Genomic DNA, 20924 nt, shown 5'->3' with positions numbered 1-20924 from the left:
CTGGAGCATCTGTCATACAAGGAAAGGCTGAGAGACCTGGGACTGTTTAGTCTTGAGAAATGAAGACTGAGAGGGGATCTTAATAACGTCTGTGAATATCTGAAGGGTGCGTGTCAGGAATGGGCCAGTCTCTTTTCAGTGGTGCCTGTGATAGGACGAGGGGAAATGGCACCAAGTTACAACACAGGAAGTTCTATGTCAACATGAGGAAAATCTTCTTTTCTGTGAAGGTGACAGAGTCCTGGGACAGGCTGCCCAGAGGGGTTGTGGAGTCTTCTTCTCTGGAGACTTTCAAGACCTGTCTGGACATGTTCCTGTGTCATCTGCCCTAGGTGTTCCTTCTGCAGCAGGGGGGTTGGACTTCATGATCTTCAGAGGTCCTTTCCAACCTCTATGATTCTATGATTCCCATTCTTAATGCTCACATACCACAGTAGGTGCAGTGTCTGCTGCTGATGGGTAAGTGGGTGACAGTTTGGTGAGAAAATTTTTCATTGATTTGTACTTCGTGCCTTATATGGAACTTTGGGTTCAAAAATGGCTTCAGATTAATTTTATATGCATTTATGCCAGAACAAGTGAAAGTGTTTTAAGCTAAATAGGGAGGTTGTGGAAGTTGTGGCATTCGTTTTAAGCTTAGGGAGGTTGTGGAAGCCCCATCCCTGGAGGTGTTCAAGGCCAGGTTGGATGAGGCTTGTGCAGCCTGGTCTAGTGTGAGGTGTTCCTGCTCATAACAGGGAGGTTGGAACCTGGTGATCTTTCAGGTCCCTTCCAACCTGAAACATTCTGTGATGCTATGATTCTAAATGGAAACTAGATGCTCATTTTCTCATGTGCAGTTAATCAGGAACAGCTAGGGTTTTTAACTACTAGAACACATGCTTTCAAATGCTACTTTCATGTTTACTTGAAATTTACTGCAGTAGTTAAAAAGAGAGTTGGCAGGGACAGAACAAGTAACACGTCTCCTTACTGTAAAATGGATTAAAACTTCATTTCTTCAAGATATCTAAGAATCAATATTTGACCTTACTGTGATCTTATTTTTCTGATGCAAAAATGGAATCTCATTTTACTGAAATATATTTCATATAAGTAGACAAAAAATAATAAATTTTAAAAAAATATTATCAGTTGTAGACTTTGTTTCCCTATTTAGTTTAAACTACGATAGTAAAAAATGGCAAAAAATTGTAGCTGCCCCTCCCCCCCAACTGAAATTCCATACTTCTGTTCTGGTAAATCCTGATGTGACAGGATACACAAGCAGCCCATCTGTAGAATGTCATCTATTTACTGCCACTGTCTTGAGCAGAGCTGCTGTTTGGAATTGCTCCTCTCAACATCTGTTAAAAAAAACCCTCACAACCCTTGGAAACCTTCCTGAAAACTTTCTCTTTGTGTCAGATCTAGAGAAGTTTGTGTTTTTCCTCGGGGTTAGGTGCTGTGCTGAGACAGCTGCCTCAGATTTCTGTGGCTGTTGTCTCTAGAATGCCTTATTGTAAACAGGGTGGGCTAAAGACCCTTTTGCATTTATTTATGTTCTTTCTTTTCTGCCGAGCTTCTAACAGCTACCTGACTTCTCCCACTAGTAATTATACACCCATGTTTATCTCTGGCTTCCTCCCATTAGAAAAACTTAATGAAAAATAAGAAGCTGTGAGGAAAGTTTTCCATGTATATTCTCAATGTTATTCTATGCTTCTTGATCAATTAAATTGATGCTTTCAGTGCAGCACAGATTTCTAAATGTTTTGCTCCTTTCTGAACCCTTTTGAGTTTTTTTCTACTGTACTTTAAAGTTCCTATTTTTAATCCATGAATTCAGGAAATTAAAACTGGTCATTTCACGTGTTCAGCAGCAGATAATAAATTTTAAAATACTTTTGGATGTTATTTCATGGTAAGAGCAAAGTTTTATTTATAGTTTTCATCTTCATTTTTTGAGCAACCTGGGCTAGTGGGAGGTGTCCCTGCCCATTCAAGGACATTGGAACTAGGTCATCTTTAAAGTCCCTTCCAAACCAAGCCATTCTGTGAAGTTTGAAAACTCTATTGCATGTTGAACAAGCGTAAAGAATTTCCACACAGATCTTAATCTTGATTTTTTTTTTTTTTTCTATTTATTGTGCCTGCTTAAAGTGCAGATTTAAGGTATTGTACCATAAGAACTGCATATAGAGTAGTTGTAATAAAAAGATCTAGCAAAGGGTTTTTTTAGAGCTATGTTGATAAGCATTAACTTCCCCCTATTTCAGCTGATGAGTCATAGAATGACAGAATGGTTTGGGTTAGAAGGGACCATAAAGATCATCCGGTTCCAACCCCCTTCATGGGCAGAGACACCTCCCATTAGACCAGGTTGCTCCAAGCCCCATCCAGCCTGACCTTGAATGCTTCCAGGGATGGGGAACCCACAGCTTCTCTGGCCAACCTCTGCCACTGTCTTACCATCATCACAGGAAATAATTTCTTAGTAATATCTAAACTAAACCTACTCTCTTTCAGTTTGAAACCTTTCCCCCTTGTTGTATCTCTCCAGGCCCTCATAAAAAGTCCCTCTCCAGCTTTTCTGTATATCCTCTTTAAGTATTAAAAGGCTGCTGTGAGGTCTCCTTGGAACCTTCTCTTCTCCAGGCTGAGCAAGCCCAACTCTCTCAGCCTGTCTTCATAGCAGAGCTGCTCCAGCCCTCTGATCATCTTTGTGGCCCTCCTCTGGACTTGCTCTAACAGCTCCATGTCCTTCTTATGTTGGGGTCTCCAGAAATGGACACAGTATTCCAGGTGGGGTCTCATAAGAGCCGAGTAAAGGGACAGAATCCCCTTCCTTGCCCTGCTGGCCACACTGCTTTTGATGCAGCCCAGGACACACCTGGTTTCTGGGCTGCAAGCACACATTTCCAGCCCATGTTGAGCTTCTCATCAGCCAACACCCCCAAGTCCTTCTCCTCAGGCCTATTCTCAATCCATTCTCTGCCCAACTGGTATTTGTGCTTGGGATTGCCCCAGTCTATGAGTTCAAACTAAACTAATGGCTTCCACCGCCTCATTCTCAGTGAGAGCTCACACCCATTTATTAGATTTGAAGGTTGTCTTTATAGCAGAGCAGTAGTACTGGCTTGAGAGCATTTAATCAATCTGTAGTAGTTGTGACTGAAGACCAGATTCCAACGCCATTAAATTCTATTACATCTGGGTCACTTCACTGATCTCTAACATTTTTGTCTGGCTTTGGTTAATATGAATGAGATTATAACCAGTCTTCAGTTGTGGTCCAGAATGTAGTAGGAGATACTAAAAATGAGCAAAAGTAAACAGTCATGTGAAACTCGTCAAGTGTACCCAATACAGAGGGGGGTTTAATCATAAACAAGATCTGCAAAATTGACAGATGAGCTATGACAGGGATTACTAATTTATTAGCATAGTTCTCTGTATGGCCATAAAAACAGAACTCGTGCATTTTTATTAAATGTTTAAGTAATGGTGTCAGTCTTCAAAAAAACCCCAACCAAAGAAAAAACAACAACCCAAGACCCAACCCCCTTGATGTAGTGTATTAATAAAAGCAGACTGAGCAGATGGTTTTTAGGGACTGCACTTCACATATTATTCAACTGTTCTGTTCTTCCAGAGAAAGAGAAGTGAGGCAGAAAGAAATATAACTAGACCTGGAAAGCTTAATTTTTCACTCGTTAAAAGAGAAAATGACCTGAAGAACCTGCCAAAAATAGGGGAAATACTCAGGTGTGAAAGCTACAAAACTTACTTTATTTTGCCCTCTAATTCGAGTGATCATCTCATTGGAGCACTGGATTTACAAATTAAACACACTCAACAAATTTTTATAAGGGCTGTGGGGAATCACTCTTAGCCCAGGAAAACCCTGCTAGCATGGCCAGGAGAACAGTCCCAGGTAGAGCATACAATTGCTTGGTTTTGAGGTGTAATTTTGTAGGGTAACCTCCATACTACCTTTAAAATTCATCCTTAAGAGAGATGGAGGCTGTTTGGTTAAAATTCCCACAAACACAGTGGATCTGCTTTCCTCCTGGTAAGGAGCAAAGAACAAATAGGTGGTGGGAGGATTTATTGCCAGCCAAGCAGTATTACTGAAAAAGGAGTTATTGTCCTTTTGCCAAGTTGCAATGTGAGTTTGCAAAGAGTAATGAGCAAATCAATGATATCAACACATGCTACATAGATACCTTCACTTTTTTTAACCTTGTTTCATGAGTAGGCATGTGCTCCTTTAAAGCATTTTTTAGATGACCCCAGTAGTCCCATCAGACTCCTTCTGCAGTCAGCGGGAAAGTCTGGATGTTTGTGAAGACCTCTAGAAGCTGTAGGCAGACAGGCCCTGAAAAATTTTGCTGCAGAATGTTTTTTCCATATATTAGCATGCTTGTCCACACAGAGCCAGGAGAGGAAAGTACGTCCATGACACAGTCACTGCTGCTTAAAGCCCAGCATCTTGACTTCAGATATTGGTGGAAGGAGGTTAGGAGTTGCTTGTGAGCTGAGCACTCTGAAAGCTGCCATCTACCAGCCCCAAGAATGGGAAATTCTTTAACCAGTTACCCTCTTATGTAAAAAATACAATTAACTAACAGACATTTTTTTTACCAGAAAATGAAAGCTTAAAAAAAAACCCAAAACAAACCAAACCTACCTTTTATTTGCTTATAAGGAAACACGCAGTACTTTTCCTTTCTCCTTCTCTGGGTGAAAGTCTTAGAATCTCAGAATCATAGAATCATCAAGGTTGGAATGGACCTTAAAGATCACCAGGTTCCGACCTCCCTGCTATGAGCAGGGACACCTCCCACCAGACCAAGCTGCACAAAGACCCATCCATCCTGGCCTTGAACACCTCCAGGGAGGGGGCTTCCACAACCTCCCTTGGCAACCTGTTCCAGGACCTTACTACCCTCATGGTGAAACATTTCTTCCTAATATCTAACCTAAATGTCCCCTCTCTCACTTTAAAACCATTACCTTTTGTCCTATCACTATCTTCTCTGGTGAAAAGCCCCTCCCCAGCTTTCCTGTAGCCCCTTTCAAGTACTGGAAGGAGCTATAAGGTCTCCCTGGAACCTTCTCTTCTCTAGGCTGAACAGCCTCGGCTCTCTCAGCCTGTCTTCATAGCAGAGGTGCTCCAGCCCTTTGATCATCTTGATGGCCCTCCTCTGGACCCTCTCCAACAACTCCATGTCTTTCCTGTGCTGAGGGCACCAGAACTGTACACAGTATTCCAGGTGGGGTCTGACCAGAGCAGAGTAGAGGGGCAGAATCCCCTCCCTGGCCCTGCTGGCCACACTTCTTTGGATGCAGCCCAGGACACAACTGGCTCTCTGGGCTCCAGCACACACTGGCAGCTCATGTTGAGCTTCTCATCAACTACCTCCCCCAAGTCCTTCTTATCAGGACTGCTCTCCAGCCATTCTTCCCCCAGCCTGTATTTGTGCCTGGGGTTGTGCTGACCCAGGTGCACTTGGCCTTGTTGAACTTGTTGAAGTCCTAGGGATACACTAATGTATGCATACTCTTTCATGTAATTTTTGAACATTTTAAGTAATGAAGCAAAGAGGACTGAACAAACTTACAATTGCCTTACCCACTGAGCTTGATGGATAGATGAAGGGTTATTACGTTCTATTTAAGATTATTGGCAAAAAAACCCAAACCAAACCAAAAATCACCAGAAGTAAATGAAGTCTGAGACATGCATTTTAGTAGCACAGATAAAGCATATGTGGAGAATGTGGGTAATTCAGTGTGCATGTGAAAAAAAAATAAATACATGTATATATGTATTATTTAATTGAAAGAACTAAAATTAATTTAGGCAGGAAGTGGTGATGGTGCTCACTTTCCTAAGAGGAAATTTAAGGTATGAAGTATTTCATGACATGCTAATTTTGCAAAAATTGGTGAAAATTAAGAATAGAACAGCAGGCTGCTGAAGCCAAACACAGGATGCAATGTCTAATCAAATCAAAATCATACAAATTATGTAGGAACTGTCAGACTTGTATAATTTGAAGTTTGACTGTGTCATGTTTGTCAGATTCTTACTGTAGGCTTAATAAATAAAACTCAGCATGATTGATGCTGGTTTTTCCTCTCTGCTATACTATCCTAAAAATAGCTGTGTTCAGTGAGAGCTGTGGCAACTTTCCCAGTAGGAATACAACAGCAAAGATTTCTGTCTTCTACACTTGTCTTCATGCCTTTTCTAACACCACTGTCTCCTAGTGGTGTTGAGAATGTGCTTTCTTGTACCATGAATTTACTTTCTCTAGTTGGTACACACATATTTGCTCTTTCTCTGAATTACAGTAAAGGGAAAAAAGAATTAAATCAGGGTGCAGTTTGGATGTTGCACTGGTTTGTTTTTTGTTTTTGTTTTTTTTTTATACATATGCATCATCGCAAATATAAATAATCTTTGATTTTGAGAGTGCTACATCTTGAAAAGTTTCTGGCAAAATTTGCTTTTCCACAGGCATTTCTCTGAGTCCAGCTGCAGGGTGTTCATTTTGTACTAGTCTGAAGCTCCAGCACATCATAACATTTCCTCTTAACTTTCATTTTTTAATATAATTTCATGTCTCATGGGAGCCTGGACAAGAAAGCAACCCCCAATCAAAAAGTCCTTAAAAGAACAAGGAAAAACACTGTTTAAATCTGCCCAGGGTTCCAGCTGTGCTGCTGTCTCCAGATAGTCTGACATCACCTAGCGAAGGAAAAACAGTCTGTACAGCTGTAATAGGATTAAACAGTATAAACCTGCAAGCAGAAATGTGATTAATACAGGGTGTTTCTAAGTCCTGCAGTGATTATATTGCTACACTGAGAAAACTAGAATCTGTTTATTAGAAGCATTTTCAAGATGTATGTATTTTTTTCTGAAGTTAAATTTATAATTGTTGACTGCAGGAGATCATTCTTAAATTAACTGTGCAGTGTAATCATTATCAGCAGCCTAGACAGACCTGAGGTGACAAGAATTATGATAAGCCTCATACTAAGCACTGGAGAGATTTGTAAATGTGCAGTTTGCACTGCCTCATTTTTATTAGCATTTTCATTATAAAGTTGTTACTGGAAGCATAAAGTTAATGTTCTGTAACAAGAAAACAGCAATTATGCAGTCCTAAACACAGACATCCACATCAAACACTGCAGATAAAAATAACAAGCAGATACAGTTACTCCAGACAGATAAAGTTGGAAAAAAAAATAAAATAAATGAAGCATTTACAGTAAAGCAACGACAACTTTTCTTTCTCAAGGATAAAACTAGTTGCAAAACAACCTCCTATAATTTGTCAACATTTGTCTCCTTTGCATTTTCAAGTAGGACTTCCAGAAGTACACAACAACAGCTTGAGTTGTTTTCCCTTTGAGATCAATGGGAAAATAAAAGTGAGTTAAAATATATGTGCTGGATAGCTTTGAAAATGCTCCTTAAGCTGTGTAGTGATGAACTGACTTTTGTCACACAATCAAACGGATTGAATAGGGATAAGGGGCAGTATTATTCACAAGAAGATGAAGGCAAATTCACTTTAAACACCTAGCATTTTTATTTAATATAGTGCTTTGAGCTTCTCTTTGAAGGAATCCATGGTTTTACTCAGATTTAAAAAAAAAAAAACGTATATACCTTATATACCCTAAATGATAAAATTAAAATACTTTTAGACTGCTCTCCTTTATGTCCTCTCTTAGAATCTGTCTTAGATGGACACTGTTGAATACCCTCACAGCTGTAAATATGGCTAGAGTTTTCCCTTAGTGGAAAAACAGGAAGAATACTTAATAACTTTAGTCTTTGTGCTCATTAAACAATGGTGCTATTATTTTAAAAACAATGGCACATGCTCCTTCCATGGTAATGTATGATCACCCACGTTTCTAAGTTGCAGGTGAAGGTGATGGACTCAGACTGTCTCTGCAGGCTAAAATGAAAGCTGATCATTGCACTGATTGGTTTTAAACCTGTTTAATTGACTAAAACTAAAGAAGAGATGTTAGGGATCAAGGCATGGTGCTACAGCTCCTGTTCCCACTCTCTCCTGTCTGCTCAGTTGTTGCAGTGCAGTTCTCCTTGGGCTGACTGAGAGAACTAATCAACTAATCCAGGTTACAAAGAACACTTTCTGCACAACTTCTGTGTCTCAATTGTTTTGCAGGTTGAGTATAGACCACTTGGCTGTAGAAGTGTAGTTAGGTGGCAATAAACTTGCTGCTGTGGAGGACTGAACAGCTGATGGGAGAAAAGAGTGGGGAAGAGAAACAAACTGTTCTATCACCAGGAAACTGTAACACCCATTGGTGAAGAAACTGAGCTCAGAATCAAGTGTCCGTATCTTATGTAGCTGGACTTGTGACTGAGGAACTGGTGTGTCTCATTTCAGGACTGTCAAGTGGGCATTACTCTAGAGGATGTTTTGAGGGTGTAGTTTGAAACTGTGCTTCAGTGGCAGTGCCACTGGTTGTTGGGCTGTTTGCAGGCAAACAGGGTTCCCTGCCCACTTGCACTGCATAGATGCTGCTTCAAAAGTGTGGCTGTGCAGCAAGAGGACCAGCCAGCAGGTCCAGAGAGGGGATTCTGCCCCTCTACTCGGCTCTCCTGAGACCCCACCTGGAGTACTGTGTCCAGTTCTGGAGCTCCCAACACTGGAAGGAGCTATTGAAGTAAGTCCAGAGGAGGGCCATGAAGATGATCAGAGGGCTGGAACAGCTCTGCTATGCAGACAGGCTGAGAGAGTTGGGGCTGTTCAGCCTCTAGAAGACAAGGCTCTGGGGACATCTTATAGTGGCCCTCCAGTACCTGAAGGGAGTACAGAAAAACTGGGGAGGGACTTTTTAATAAGGGCTTGGAGTGACAGGACAAGGGGCAAATGCTTTAAACTGGAAGAGGAGAGATTTATCTTAGATGTTAGGAAGAAATTCTTCACTGTGACTGTGGTGAGACACTGGCACAGGCTGCCCAGGGAAGCTGTGGATGCCCCCCCTGGAAAGTGTTAAAGGAAAGGTTGGATGGGGCTTGGAGCAACCTGGTCTAGTGGGAGGAGTCCCTGCCCATGGCAGGGAGGTTGGAACTAGATGATTTTTAAGGTCCCTTCCAACCCAACCCATTCTGTGCTTCTATGATCCTAGGTGTCACGGTGTAACCACACAAGCCAAGATCTGGTGACATTTTTCTAGTCTGTAATGAACATTGTGACTACAGAAAAAAACAGGGGAAGTCTAGAAAGATGAATTGCAGTGACATGTGGAGAATGCAAAACATTTATGGAATGGTACAGCTGGCAAACTGGGAAATATTTCTGTATATTTTTGTTTGTTTGTTATTGTTTCAAGCACTCAGTGTTGGGGAGGAGGAAAATTTTGCTCTAGCAATTAAAAAGTATTAAATTCTGGAGGTTTGGTTTGTTTTTTGGTGTTTTTGTTTGTTTGTTTCTTTTCTTTTGTTTTTTTTTACTTCAACAGTAATAAAAATGCATCTCCAAATGGGAATATACAAAGCTGGCTTCAGGCAGTAAACACTTCCATTAGTATTAACACAACTTGGAAGAATAATTCTATCAAAGATTAATCATGTTAAATTAAAATAATTTAACTACATGAAAGGATAATAACCTAGTTTATCAATGTTTTCTTCTTTAAATAGCATCCAATAAAATACTTATCCCAAGAGACAAAAATTCCTAGTTCCTGGTGTACTAATAAAAAATGAGAAATAAAAAAAGTATAGAAGGAAGGCTGTTGATAAGACTTTCTTTCTGAATGATCTGATTTGGGTCATAACTCTCCCATGCTGCAATGCCCTTTGTCATGAAAGAAGTGGGAAAACCTTCATGTGATTTTGTCATGTGATCTCACCTCTGTTAAGAGCATAACTGCCACCTTTGTCTAAAACTGCTTTTTGGTCAAATTGCTCTTCTAAAAACTATGAAACCAGAGAACATTAAGATTCCAAGGAGAATTGTGAACTTCCCAAAAAAACCTGATTGCCAACAAGTGCAGAAACTCAGGGGCAGTAAAGTGCATGTGTACACAGAATCACAGAATCTTAGGGGTTGGAAGGGACCTCAAAAGATCACCTAGTCCAACCCCCTTGCAGCATTCCTTGTATAAGTAAAAAGCCCAATGGATGGTCTGGGTTGGTTTCTTCAATTCTGGAGCAAAGATACACAAAGTTGAAGGTTTCTTACAATATTTATTCTGTAGTAACTCTGAGTTCTGCACTTGTGTTAGAACACTTTGTGCAAGAGGCTGCTCCTGGGGCTCAGCCCTGGAGCCAATGGGGGCAGCTGCTCACTCTGCAGAAATCAGGGGGCTGGAGCAGTTCTGCTGTGGAGATGGGCTGGGAGAGCTGGGGTTGTTCGTCCTGGAGGGGAGAAGGCTCTAGGGGGACCTTAGAACACCTCCCAGTACCTGAAAGGGCTACAGGAAAACTGGAAAGGGACTTATTACGAGGGCATGGAGTGATAGGACAAGGGGGAATGGCTTTAAACTGGAAAAGGTGAGACTGAGGCTAGACATTAGGAAGAAATTCTTTCTTGTGAAGGTGGTGAGACACTGGCTCAGGTTTCCCAGAGATGCTGTGGCTGCCCCATCCCTGGAAGTGTTCGAGACCAGGTTGGATGAGGCTTGGAGTAGCCTGGTTTAGTGGGAGGTGTCTCTGCCTGTGGCAGGGGGGCTGGAACTAGATGCTCTTTAAGGTCCTTTCCAACCCAAACCATTCTATGATTCTATGATTTTACTTTATAAAACACTAAAGTTTTTCTTCATTTAAAAAATACTAATATTATAATAAAAATAAAGTTGGAAAGTAAAGAACTGGAAGTGTCAGTCAAGACTGTCAGCATACCTCTGTTTTTATCCTCTTGCTGATATTTTTCATGGCAGAATCTTAGGCTTCTGATCACATAATTTACTGTTTTCTCTCACCGGACCACTGCTTCATTTAGGTAATTAAGTAGGCTTGTGTCCTATATAGAGCTTTGCATCCTTGCTGTATCTTAATTAATTAATTTTCTTATGGGTGCTTATGGGGCATTTTTATTGCTTTGCTTCTTCAGTAGAAAATGCTTTTCACAAAATGCTTGTGGGGAAAAAAAGGGAAAATAAAGGATTGAAGTTTAGGGTAGAAATTCTCCCTAACTTTATGTCTTCAATTTCAGACATCTAGGAGAGGGTTTTTAAAGTAATTTTCACATTTAAGCCCAGATGCTAAAAATTTCAGCTATAGAAATACATAATAGTTTTAAAGCACGTTGCAAGATACCATGGTGAGCAACCAGAAAAGGAGGAAGACAGAATTAATGAACACAGTTTCTGTATCATAAAGGAACTCTTTGAGAAAAGTATTATCCTCCTGAAAAACCTGTTCTTCATTTCCCTTTGTAAAACTTCACAGTTTACTTCTCAGTATTTTCCTGCTTCTGTGACAGATGAGGCAGCATCTTGTTTTACAGAGAACTCCCTTTGCCATGTAGCCCTAGTTCATATCCAGGTCAGGTCCATCAACAATGCTAAGAGTCAGAGATCCTACACAAATGCAGTACAGGGCTGCGATGGGAAATATTCCCACAAATAGCTCATGCAAAGCCAAATGGAAATGAAAGCTGTACAAGGCATTACTAATTGCTAACTTTTTTACTGATTCCAGTACTTTAATTCTGTGGGACCATTCACAGTGAGCAGCTAAGCAAGGTGCACCCGGGTTTCACGCCTGTGAAACCACATTTTCAGTAAAGTGCTTTTCCCATTGGTAGTGGACGAAGCCAAACCACATTCCTGGGAAAAGGAGGAGTTGGTATGTGCTGTGCTCTCAGTAAGGGCATCTACGCCCTCTTCATGGATTCTAGCTGTAGAAGCAGGCTGGAGCCCTGTGCAATACTTAACTTGCACTTTAAGTGAACCTGGCATGCTCTAGCACTCCATAGGGTTTTTCATTATTATGATAAGAGAATTGGTTAAGGAAAAGTCAGCTAATACTGGCTGGACACAGAGGCCAGAACAAGGAACTACTCAGTGGGCTGAAGAGAGGGAACCAGTAGCTGGTTTTGATGAACACGTGTTCATGTAGGAGCTTATCTGCGAGTGGTGCAACAGTAACTGCAGAAAGTACCCAGAAAGGGCATTTGAGGGAAATGGGAAAGATATTCCTGTGAATGAAATCTGGGACTGGGAGCTGAAAGGCAGTAAAAGAGGTTAGACAAGGAAATATGGAGAGATTAGGAATGCATAGGCAGAGAGTGGACCTAGAATTTATTTTATCAGGAAACTAGGACAGAATGAGATAAATAGACCAGGATCAGGTTCTCTCTTGAGACAAGCAAAGGAATGAGTGCATTGAGACCATAGTGCCTTGAGGAGCCTGACTTATGATTCACAGAATCATACAATGTCTTGGGTTGGAAGGGACCTCTAAAGGTCATTTGCTCCAACCTCCCTACAATGAGCAGGGACATTCCTCACTGGAACAGATTGCTCAGACCCCCATCAGGCCTGACCTTGAATGTCTCCTGGGATGGGGCCTCCACCACCTCCCTAGGCAACCTGTTCCAGTGATCCACCACCCTCATATTAAAGAACTTTTTTCCTTATGTCCAACCTAAATCTACCTTTCTCTAGCTTAAAAACATCACCTCTTGTCCTATGGTTACATGCCCTAGTGAACATGTCTTCCCCATCCTTCTTATACAGCTCTTCATAAACACTGTTAATCCTGTGGTTTCAGAAGACACCACTGAAACTCCTTTATATCTTGTAATCAGTGTCCTTGGCAAGGGGGGTTGGAACTAGGGGAGATTGTGTCCCTTCCCATGGAAGGTGTCCCTGCCCATGCAGGGGGGTTAGAATGAGATGACCTTCAAGGTCCCTCCCAACCCAAACCATTCCATGATTCTATCTTCTGTTGCCTGCTTTGAGAGGACATACATGCAAGTGACGAGTCATGTGAGTTTTAACATGGCAGCATGTGGTGGAATTTCTGGAAGAACCTGAGGGTATTTTTGTTTAAACTGTGTAAATTGTCATTCAGAGTTGAAAAGACTTGGCTTTAACCTAGCACTGTGACCTGGCCAGGCACCTCAGCAGTGATAGCATTTCTCATTCCCTTCTGTCCTCCAGCAGGCAGAGCTCCTAGAACATTTTACTAGGTCAGACACAAAATCTCAGAGATTCCAGCTCTGATTTTTTGTCTTTGGTAAAGAACAAGCCTTTATTAGCGTGGCCTTTTACACAGGGTTGCGGTTGTGCAAAGCAGAACTGTATGTGAAAAGCAACAAACCACTTGTCACACTGATGCCCCACCAGTGAGGATCTAACTATGTGAAAGATTTGGAACAAGCACTGTTCTTGGTAGGAGAATCCACCCTACTTGCTGTAGTGAGGCCTGGTGACTAAAGGAGCAGGGAATGTTCTTTCAATGCCAAGGTAAGGATGAATATTGCTCACGTACTATAAAGAGCACATCCCTTCCTTTCATGGGGTGTGTGTGCTGAGCATGCAGATGCTTTCACCTTTATTGCTCCTAGTAGAAAACATTCTCCAGAAGATGGTAGGTGCAGTAGCGAGCAGGGATGGGAAGAGAGGCTAAAAGGGGCAGTAGAAGCAGAAGTCCAGAAGGTGAAGAGGGTCTGTCAAGGCAGCAAGTTAAAGACAAAGGCAGATCCCTGAATAATGCTTCTCACCAGGTCAGAATATCCATTCATGTCTTTGCTATAACGTTGCTGTATCATTCAGCTCAAATGAAACAAGTTAATTAGCAGAGGACTTTTGATCACAGCCTCTGGAAATGTCTGCCCTTCCTTCCCTTCTGCCTTGTTTTTTGGGTCCCTGATGTAAATTCTAAAGAACATGTTCCTGTATGAAGTGTCTCATGCAAGTCAGGAATATTGGTGGGGTGAACACTGCATAGTACAGCTGCTCAGGGAAAGCCTTTCTGCTGGGACCCAAGGCTCACTCTGGCTCTGGTCAAGTTCTCCTCCTGCATCTGGAGCAACTAATGTAACAAAACCCAACAGAAGACTGTGTGATGCTGGGGGGCGGGGTGTAAGGGAGCAAAAGGTGCCAGCAGCTCAGGGGCGACTTTGTTTCACACACAAATGATTTCACTTCCTCACACTCCCCCCGGGTTCCTCGATTTGCGGGCTTTGGATGGATATTTTGTGCTGTTCAGGAGCTGACAGCAACCTTCATCCCACAGGCACCCCACCTTCCTTCTGGCTGCAGCGTTGAAGTTTGTTCATTGGCTTATATATATATATATATATATATATATATATGATCTATAGGCATTTGCTTTAACGAGCCCTTAGATATGATGGATTCTTCTGTCTGGGCCAAAAGACAAAAATAAAGGGAGGGGTCAAACTACCAGGCTGGTTGCCAGGATAAAAATCCTAATTATTTCAGCATCTGGCTAAGGAAGTTAGAACATAAAAACGAGAAAGAGGAAGACGGTCAACATTATCCCCCGCTGTTTGATTATTATTTGTTTTTTTTTTCCAGATGAGGTGGCAGAGAGGCTGGTTCTGCCCTGGCAGGAAGGCCGCCGAGGTGGCACCAGCGGAACACAGCAGCGACGGTCAGAAACTGCCCGAGGAGCGGCAGAGATCGCTCAGCCCCAGAGCTGTGGCGAGTTTGGTTTAGGGCTCTGGACTCACTGTCTATGACGTAGGTCATCATACAGCTATGTCCTAGGTTAAAAACTTTTGTGGGACTGTGAGATATCTAGGTTTGTTGTTAGCTTATTTTCCCAGCTCGAGGCGACGCGCTGACGCGAGAGGGGACTGTTGAAGTTTATCGCCGCAATTAATACCGAGTTCTTGTTTTTACTCTTCGTACTTCAGCTGCGGTTGGATTAACCATGAGCTTTACCCCCCCCCCCCCCAGCTATTTGCACCGACGTTAAAGCTGCGGTGACAGACCCCGCAGCACCGAGGGGCGCGCGCGCCCCCGCGGGCAGGGCGCGAGGCCGCCACCGCGCAGGCGCGCGCTCCCCTTCCCCTCCCCCCCCCGCCCTGCCCTCGCGACGTCGCGCTGCGGAAGAAGAAGCAGCCGCCGTGTCGGAGGCGGCAGATTCGCCAGAACGAGCCCGTCTCTCCTCCCCCCACCCCCCTTTAAAATATTTTATTATTTTTATTCCCCCCTCCCCCGCCTCAACCACAGGAGGCCTCGCCGGCCCGCTGAGGCGAAAAGTGTTGTGTTTTGTTTTGTTTTTTTTTTCTCTTCCCCCCCCCCCCCCCCCCCTTTTTTTTTTTTTTTTTTTTGGTTTTGTTTGGTTTTGTTTTGTTTTCTAACCAGGCCGCTCCGCTCGGCCCCCGGCCAGCTGCCCCCGCCGCCCCTTCCCGCCGCGGCGATGGAGGCTGCAGGTGAGCGGGGCCGCGCACGGATCCGCCGGTAGCGGGGAGGGGGGCCAGAAAGTAGTTCCGGGTGGGGCGTCACTCAACGGCTTCATCCGCAGGAGAAGTAGTTCCCTGACAGGCCGCTGCTCCCCCCCCGCCCCCCTCGCCCCGCCGCTTCGCTGGGGGCTGTCAGGGGGTGTCAGGGGGTGTCGGGGGGTTGTGGAGCTGCTCTACCCGGGGAGCCCGGGCCCTGGGTTCAGGCCGCGGTTGAGCAGGGCCGAGGGCCGCGTCAGGCGGCGGGGCTGTCCCGGGGCGGGGGGGGCGGCCCAGGCGGTGCCCGCCCGGCGCGGGGGGCTGGGGCGGCCCCGGGGGGCCCTGCCTGCCCGGCCCGGCCGTCCCTCCTGCTCAGCAGCCTGTTCCTCAGCCCCTGGAAGGGAGCAGCTGCCGGGCCGCCCTGTTCCGAGTGCAGGGCTGGGCGCTCGTGCTTTCCTTCGACGGCCGGTAGGAATTGGTTTTAGCTCAGACGCCTGAGAGTTCAGCTGCGGAAAGGAGCTGGCAGGTTAAAGTGAGATGGCCGCAGAGTCAGCTCAGCCCTTTGTGTGCCTTGCGTTGGCCTGGCTCGCGTGGGCTTCACCTGTGTAAGGAGGATTACGCAGACGTGGTAGCTGCACGAACTCCGTGTAAGTGCTTTCTGCATTTCGCAATCCCTGCGAGTTCCTTGCAGGACAAGTTTGTGAAGGGATGTTGCAATACTTCCAGTGCTAGTTAATTACCCCGTGCGCTCGATGTTTGGATGCCGTTCCCTGGAATGTTGTAATGTTTAGAATCCTAAGTTATTTCTAGCTGTCCTATGGAGTATTTACAGACAATGAGTTTACAACCCAAACCAGGATTTCATGCCAAAGAGAACAGCACTATCAGGAGAAAACTTGGCTCTAAAGAGCAGATTATCTCATAGGTGCTGATTTAAAGCATCGTAAAAGCATTCCAGGGCTGCTTTATATTCTCTCATCCAACAGATGAGAATCTGATTCTCTTATTGCTGGTACTGCTACTGCTGCTAATAAATCCGTATTTATTCAAGCACGTTTGTCTTTAGTGAAAAGTGTTCTGAGGGTGGTTGAACCCAGAAGTGTCACGGGTGTCCAGGATGTTTGATTTTGCAACTGCAGAACTGCATCTGACTGCAGATGTGTTTCTGCTAAGTGTGCTGCCAAAAACCATGTCCAGAGCATTTCAGCCGGGGCATCCTGATGCCGGTGGCTGATCACATAGTTACTGCTTATTCTTTCGAGAGGTGCCAGATGTTTCTGGGACCTGGTAGTGCGGGTTGGGTTACGAATGGTGTTTTAGTGGGAACTTCAGCAGCGCTGCCTTTAGCCACATGAGGGCGATCTTAGAACATCAAAACCCAAAGTAACTGGAGATACTTAGGCACGCTTTTTCTAATAATGGGAAGATACTTTGTGTGTTTGATAAACTGATTATTCGAAACTTCTGCAGATAAATTACTTTCGTAGTTATTAGAAGATCCTTTTTCATCCAGTTGTGATTTTTTCTTTATATTCTAGCCCAGATAAGTGTGTATAGCCAGTGTCTACTTTGAGGAACTCTATTTAACTTTTTCCAGGAACATCTGTGAAACTGATGCATGTAAAAGAGAAGAATACAAATGCTTTTATTTGCTTACATGAACTACATGTCAGTAGTTTTAAACTCAAATTTCTTTTGACAAATCTAGCAACAGAACAGTTTAAATACAGTATGTTTGGTTATGGTGAGGGTGTGAGGACACACTTCAGACAAATAAGGGAGATAAGAGCCTTGTGCACTTTTCCTGTCGGGCCAGCAGATCCCTCGTGGCTCAAGGCAGGCTCTGATTTCTGGTATTATCATAGACAACTCTGAAGCAAGTCAATGTAACCTGGTAACTTACTCTCCTAGTAGCTCAAATTAACCATCTAAAATTGATCTATTGCAGAGCAGAACTCCAGCCCATTACTAGTCTGTTACTCTGTATCAGAGATGATGATGTCTTTATGTCAAACCTCTGGGGATGTTCAGGGGTGTTGTGTTATGTTGGTGAAATACTGTTAATGTTTGAATGCTGTAGTAACTGAGCTGGCTTAAAGTCTGCATTGTGTGGTGCTGTTGTGACTTAGAAGAAATCTAAAAAAGCATAAATAATCTGGATCTTAGTTTTTCACCATGCCTGACACATCATGTCTCTAACAGGGGCTCATGGTGGATGTCTAAGAAGAGAAGTGTAAGAATAGTGCAAGCACACAGTGATATTTGTCCAGAATACTCTCCCAGGCTTTCTTATAGACTTGCTGAGCCCCAAATCGTGTCTTTCCACCTACTGGTTCTTGATGGACTTTTAACTCCAAGTGAATGTGTTCCCATCTTAGAATTATATGAAGAACTGCCTCCTTTCACCTTCTCTGCTTCTTCCAGTACAGGGAGACATCAGCAGACAGTAGTTTCAGAGGGATGATTTGCTGGTCATCTCCTCCAAGACACATGTTCTTCATTTTACTCTTTGCTTTTGCACCACCTCTCAGGTCCATCCTTCCCAGGCAGAAAAACTCTAATTTATTAACTGCTTCTTGTATGGAACTGTTCTGTGTTGTCAGTTGTCCTTATCTTTGTACCTTTAAAGGTTTTTATTCTTCTTATTTTTTTAGTTTTTTTCAATTTAGAGTAACAATGTGCCAAGGTGTAATCCCAGTATGGACTTTTGCAGCAGTGATCTGCTTTTCTGGTTTTTATACATCTATGTGTTACCTGGTCATATGTTTTGTAGGACTGTCTATTTATTAGAGCTGTAAGGGTTTGTATTTGAATAGTGCAGATCTTAGCCTGGTTTGGAGGCTGTCTTGAAAGTGTTTGCTGGAATTGAGAGATCTTTCAGAGAAAACATCTCCAAACCCTTAGAGAGAGACAGCAAATTGAAAAGCTTGTTTTGCTCTGGGCTCACTTGCTTTGAAGGATCTTTTCATACTTCCATAACTTGTTGTTGCACAGAGTCCCAGGCAGGCCTGTTACTGTTGAGGTGTTTAAAAAAAGTGCTGTGTTCTGCTTTTTATTTTTCAAGTTGATAAAATTATCCTTGTTGACCTGCGTCACTATGTTTTTATATTTAATTTGTCACAATTTCCAATATTTTTATGTTTTCCTATTTTGACCAAAAAATAAACTTCTATAAAGATGTTTTCTTCTACTAAAGCTTCCTTTCACTGGCATTTAGCTGTGCTAGATTTTTTTTTTTTTCCTTCCCCTTTCCAAATTCTTCGTTGATGAATTGGCATCAAATGTGATGCTTTTAAATAGTTTTCATGCTGCTTTCAAGGCTTGAAGCATTTTTAGTCCTTTTTGTTTTGTTAAAGATGCTTTTATCTTTATGTGGTTCACATTGTTGAAGTTAAACACAAACATTTGGCTATTTTTCACTCTTCTAGAAGATTTTTGAGTACTGCTTTAATCACCATTATGCTTTGAATGAGGTCCTAAGTTTTACTTCTGATAAAGTCAAGATCTGTTTCTCCTCATGTGGTTTCCTGCCTGCTTGCTGGGTGAAGCAGTCACTAACAATTTCTAAACATTTAGTCTTGGCATCCTGTCCTGACATTTAATCAATCTGCATAAGAGTAATTGAAGCCTGCAATATATTGTTGTTTCTGGTTTTGTAACTTCTTTTCTCTCCTTCAAGTCTGTCATGATCATTCTTACCATTGTGGTCAGACTGTTACTAAGTAGTCCTAACACTATCCTTTTCTGTACAATGCAAGGATTTCAGTCCTCAGGGATCCTGTTACTTGTTAAAAAAAAGCCTGTTAATCACATTTCACCCTGAGCTGCTTCTAACAGATGGAATTGCTTCACAAACAGTATGTCCTACTTTCTGTCCACAACAGTATTTTTCAGAAACTTGTTTGAATGCAAGTCTGTCAGTTATCCTTGTCTACAGTTAGGCATTCTGGTTTTGGCACCTTGTTAGATTTCTTGCATTATTGTAGTAGTAGTGCTTCTCTTTTAAAAACGACTGCAAAGCAAGAGAAGACAAACCACACAATTTATTTCAATGTTTTTTTGTTGTTTCCTGTTAAAATTGTATTATCTTCTGTTTCATCTTTTGTCTGAAAGTGGTCTTCATGTTTTTACCACTGCAAGATGAGTCATTTCCATCCTTGTGGTCTTTTGCACTTGTCACCCTTCGGTCTTTAATTTAAAAACATTTTAATAATCTCTTTAATTTGGGGTTGGATGAAACCTGTTGTTCCTCTGTATATTTTCTCAACTTATAATGTTCCCTTAGGTATATATAGAACTATTAACTTGTTCTGATCTCACAGCACTGTCATGTGTTCTTGTCTCAAGAACCTTAACCTAGTGCTTTTTATTTTTCTGCTTTTTTTTTCTCTGTCCTAACAGGTTTGTATAGTATGGATTTTTAAATGCAGTTTATTTGTTAAGCAGAAGCACTCACAAACTTCAGTGCAATTTGGTCTGTCTCTTTCTCATGTCTGAGAGCCTCTATAGATGTACTTCACCTTGTGAACTGAACTTGTGGCCTTGCTAAAAAAATGTTGAATGTATGTGATTAGGTTTTCCATAAAACTATACTAAGCAGTATTGATTTTTAGTATCATCTCCTAGTTTTTGCAGGAATGCATCTTACATCAACATTGTCATCACTTTCTTAATTTTAAAATTTATGGCATTTAACTAATGATAAGTAAATTGTCCTGATTTTAGTTAGCAGCTAAAAGTGAGGACATGGTCAGGCACTCCTTTTCCTAGATAGAATGTGTTCTCTGTTGTGGGCTTTGTGTCAGTAGTCATCCTGTGCTGGTGAATTAAACAAAAAACAGTTGCTCACTCTTCAGAAGAAGAGTTCAGATTCGGATGAAGGCAGCCCTAAAATATCTTTCTATTCTCTCTAGTCTGCTGCTTTTAGTACAGTTAATTTTTTAGTTTTTAACATTGTTATGCTGTTGTTCTAATGGTAGCAAATAGTACAGGTTTTATTTACTTTTTAAATGCTTGCTAAGGATAATGCTTTTGATTTGGAGATATGCTACTATCCTGCATGTTAATTTATTGTTGAATCAGAATAGAAAAAATAGCAGGAAGTAAACCTATTGAATTCTTTATAAAATGAAGAGAAACAAAAAATAGTTTTTATAAGCATCTTTATTAAAATTATAACTAAGATGTTACAAGGTCAAGGACAAGGTCTAGGCAGTAAATATGTGCCTAAATCTAATCTGAAGTTAAAATGTATCTAATCAACACTTACATTAATTTAAAGATCCTTGTCTGTAAGACAGAAAAATGCAAGACAGTTCTTTACATTTTACTGAAATTATTAAATAGTACTGATTACCTGAAGGTATTAAAAACCATAATCATACATTTCACAGTATTAAAAAAAAAAGGTTTTGATTAATTTTTTAAACAGATTAAAATAGACTCTAATAAAAAAAAATAACAGCAAAAAAGTGTCAAAGCAAAAATTACTAAATAAGATATATTATAACATTTTGA

At 42.0% G+C, this 20924-nt stretch overlaps 1 protein-coding gene across 4 annotated transcripts in view; it reads left to right on the top strand.

The window, feature by feature from the left end:
- Window positions 1–20924, top strand: part of ZFAT (zinc finger and AT-hook domain containing) — a 133858-nt gene that overhangs the window by 33442 nt on the left and 79492 nt on the right. The window contains exon 1 of one of the 4 annotated variants that reach the window (XM_051609738.1): window positions 14640–14703. The exons of 1 other annotated variant lie outside the window; for it this stretch is intronic. Coding sequence is in view for 1 of the 3 variants with exons in the window: in XM_051609736.1 (XP_051465696.1) it covers window positions 15389–15401 (13 nt within the window). In the remaining 2 variants the exon portion in view is untranslated. Of the gene's footprint in view, window positions 1–14639; window positions 14704–15338; window positions 15402–15786; window positions 16055–20924 lie in introns of those variants that run through there. 2 more of the 4 variants (XM_051609736.1, XM_051609737.1) reach the window with 2 other exon arrangements.

The sequence above is a fragment of the Apus apus genome, chromosome 2 (assembly GCF_020740795.1).
Source record: "Apus apus isolate bApuApu2 chromosome 2, bApuApu2.pri.cur, whole genome shotgun sequence".
Classification (NCBI taxonomy): domain Eukaryota; kingdom Metazoa; phylum Chordata; class Aves; order Apodiformes; family Apodidae; genus Apus; species Apus apus.
This window is presented reverse-complemented; position numbering and strand designations above follow the sequence as displayed.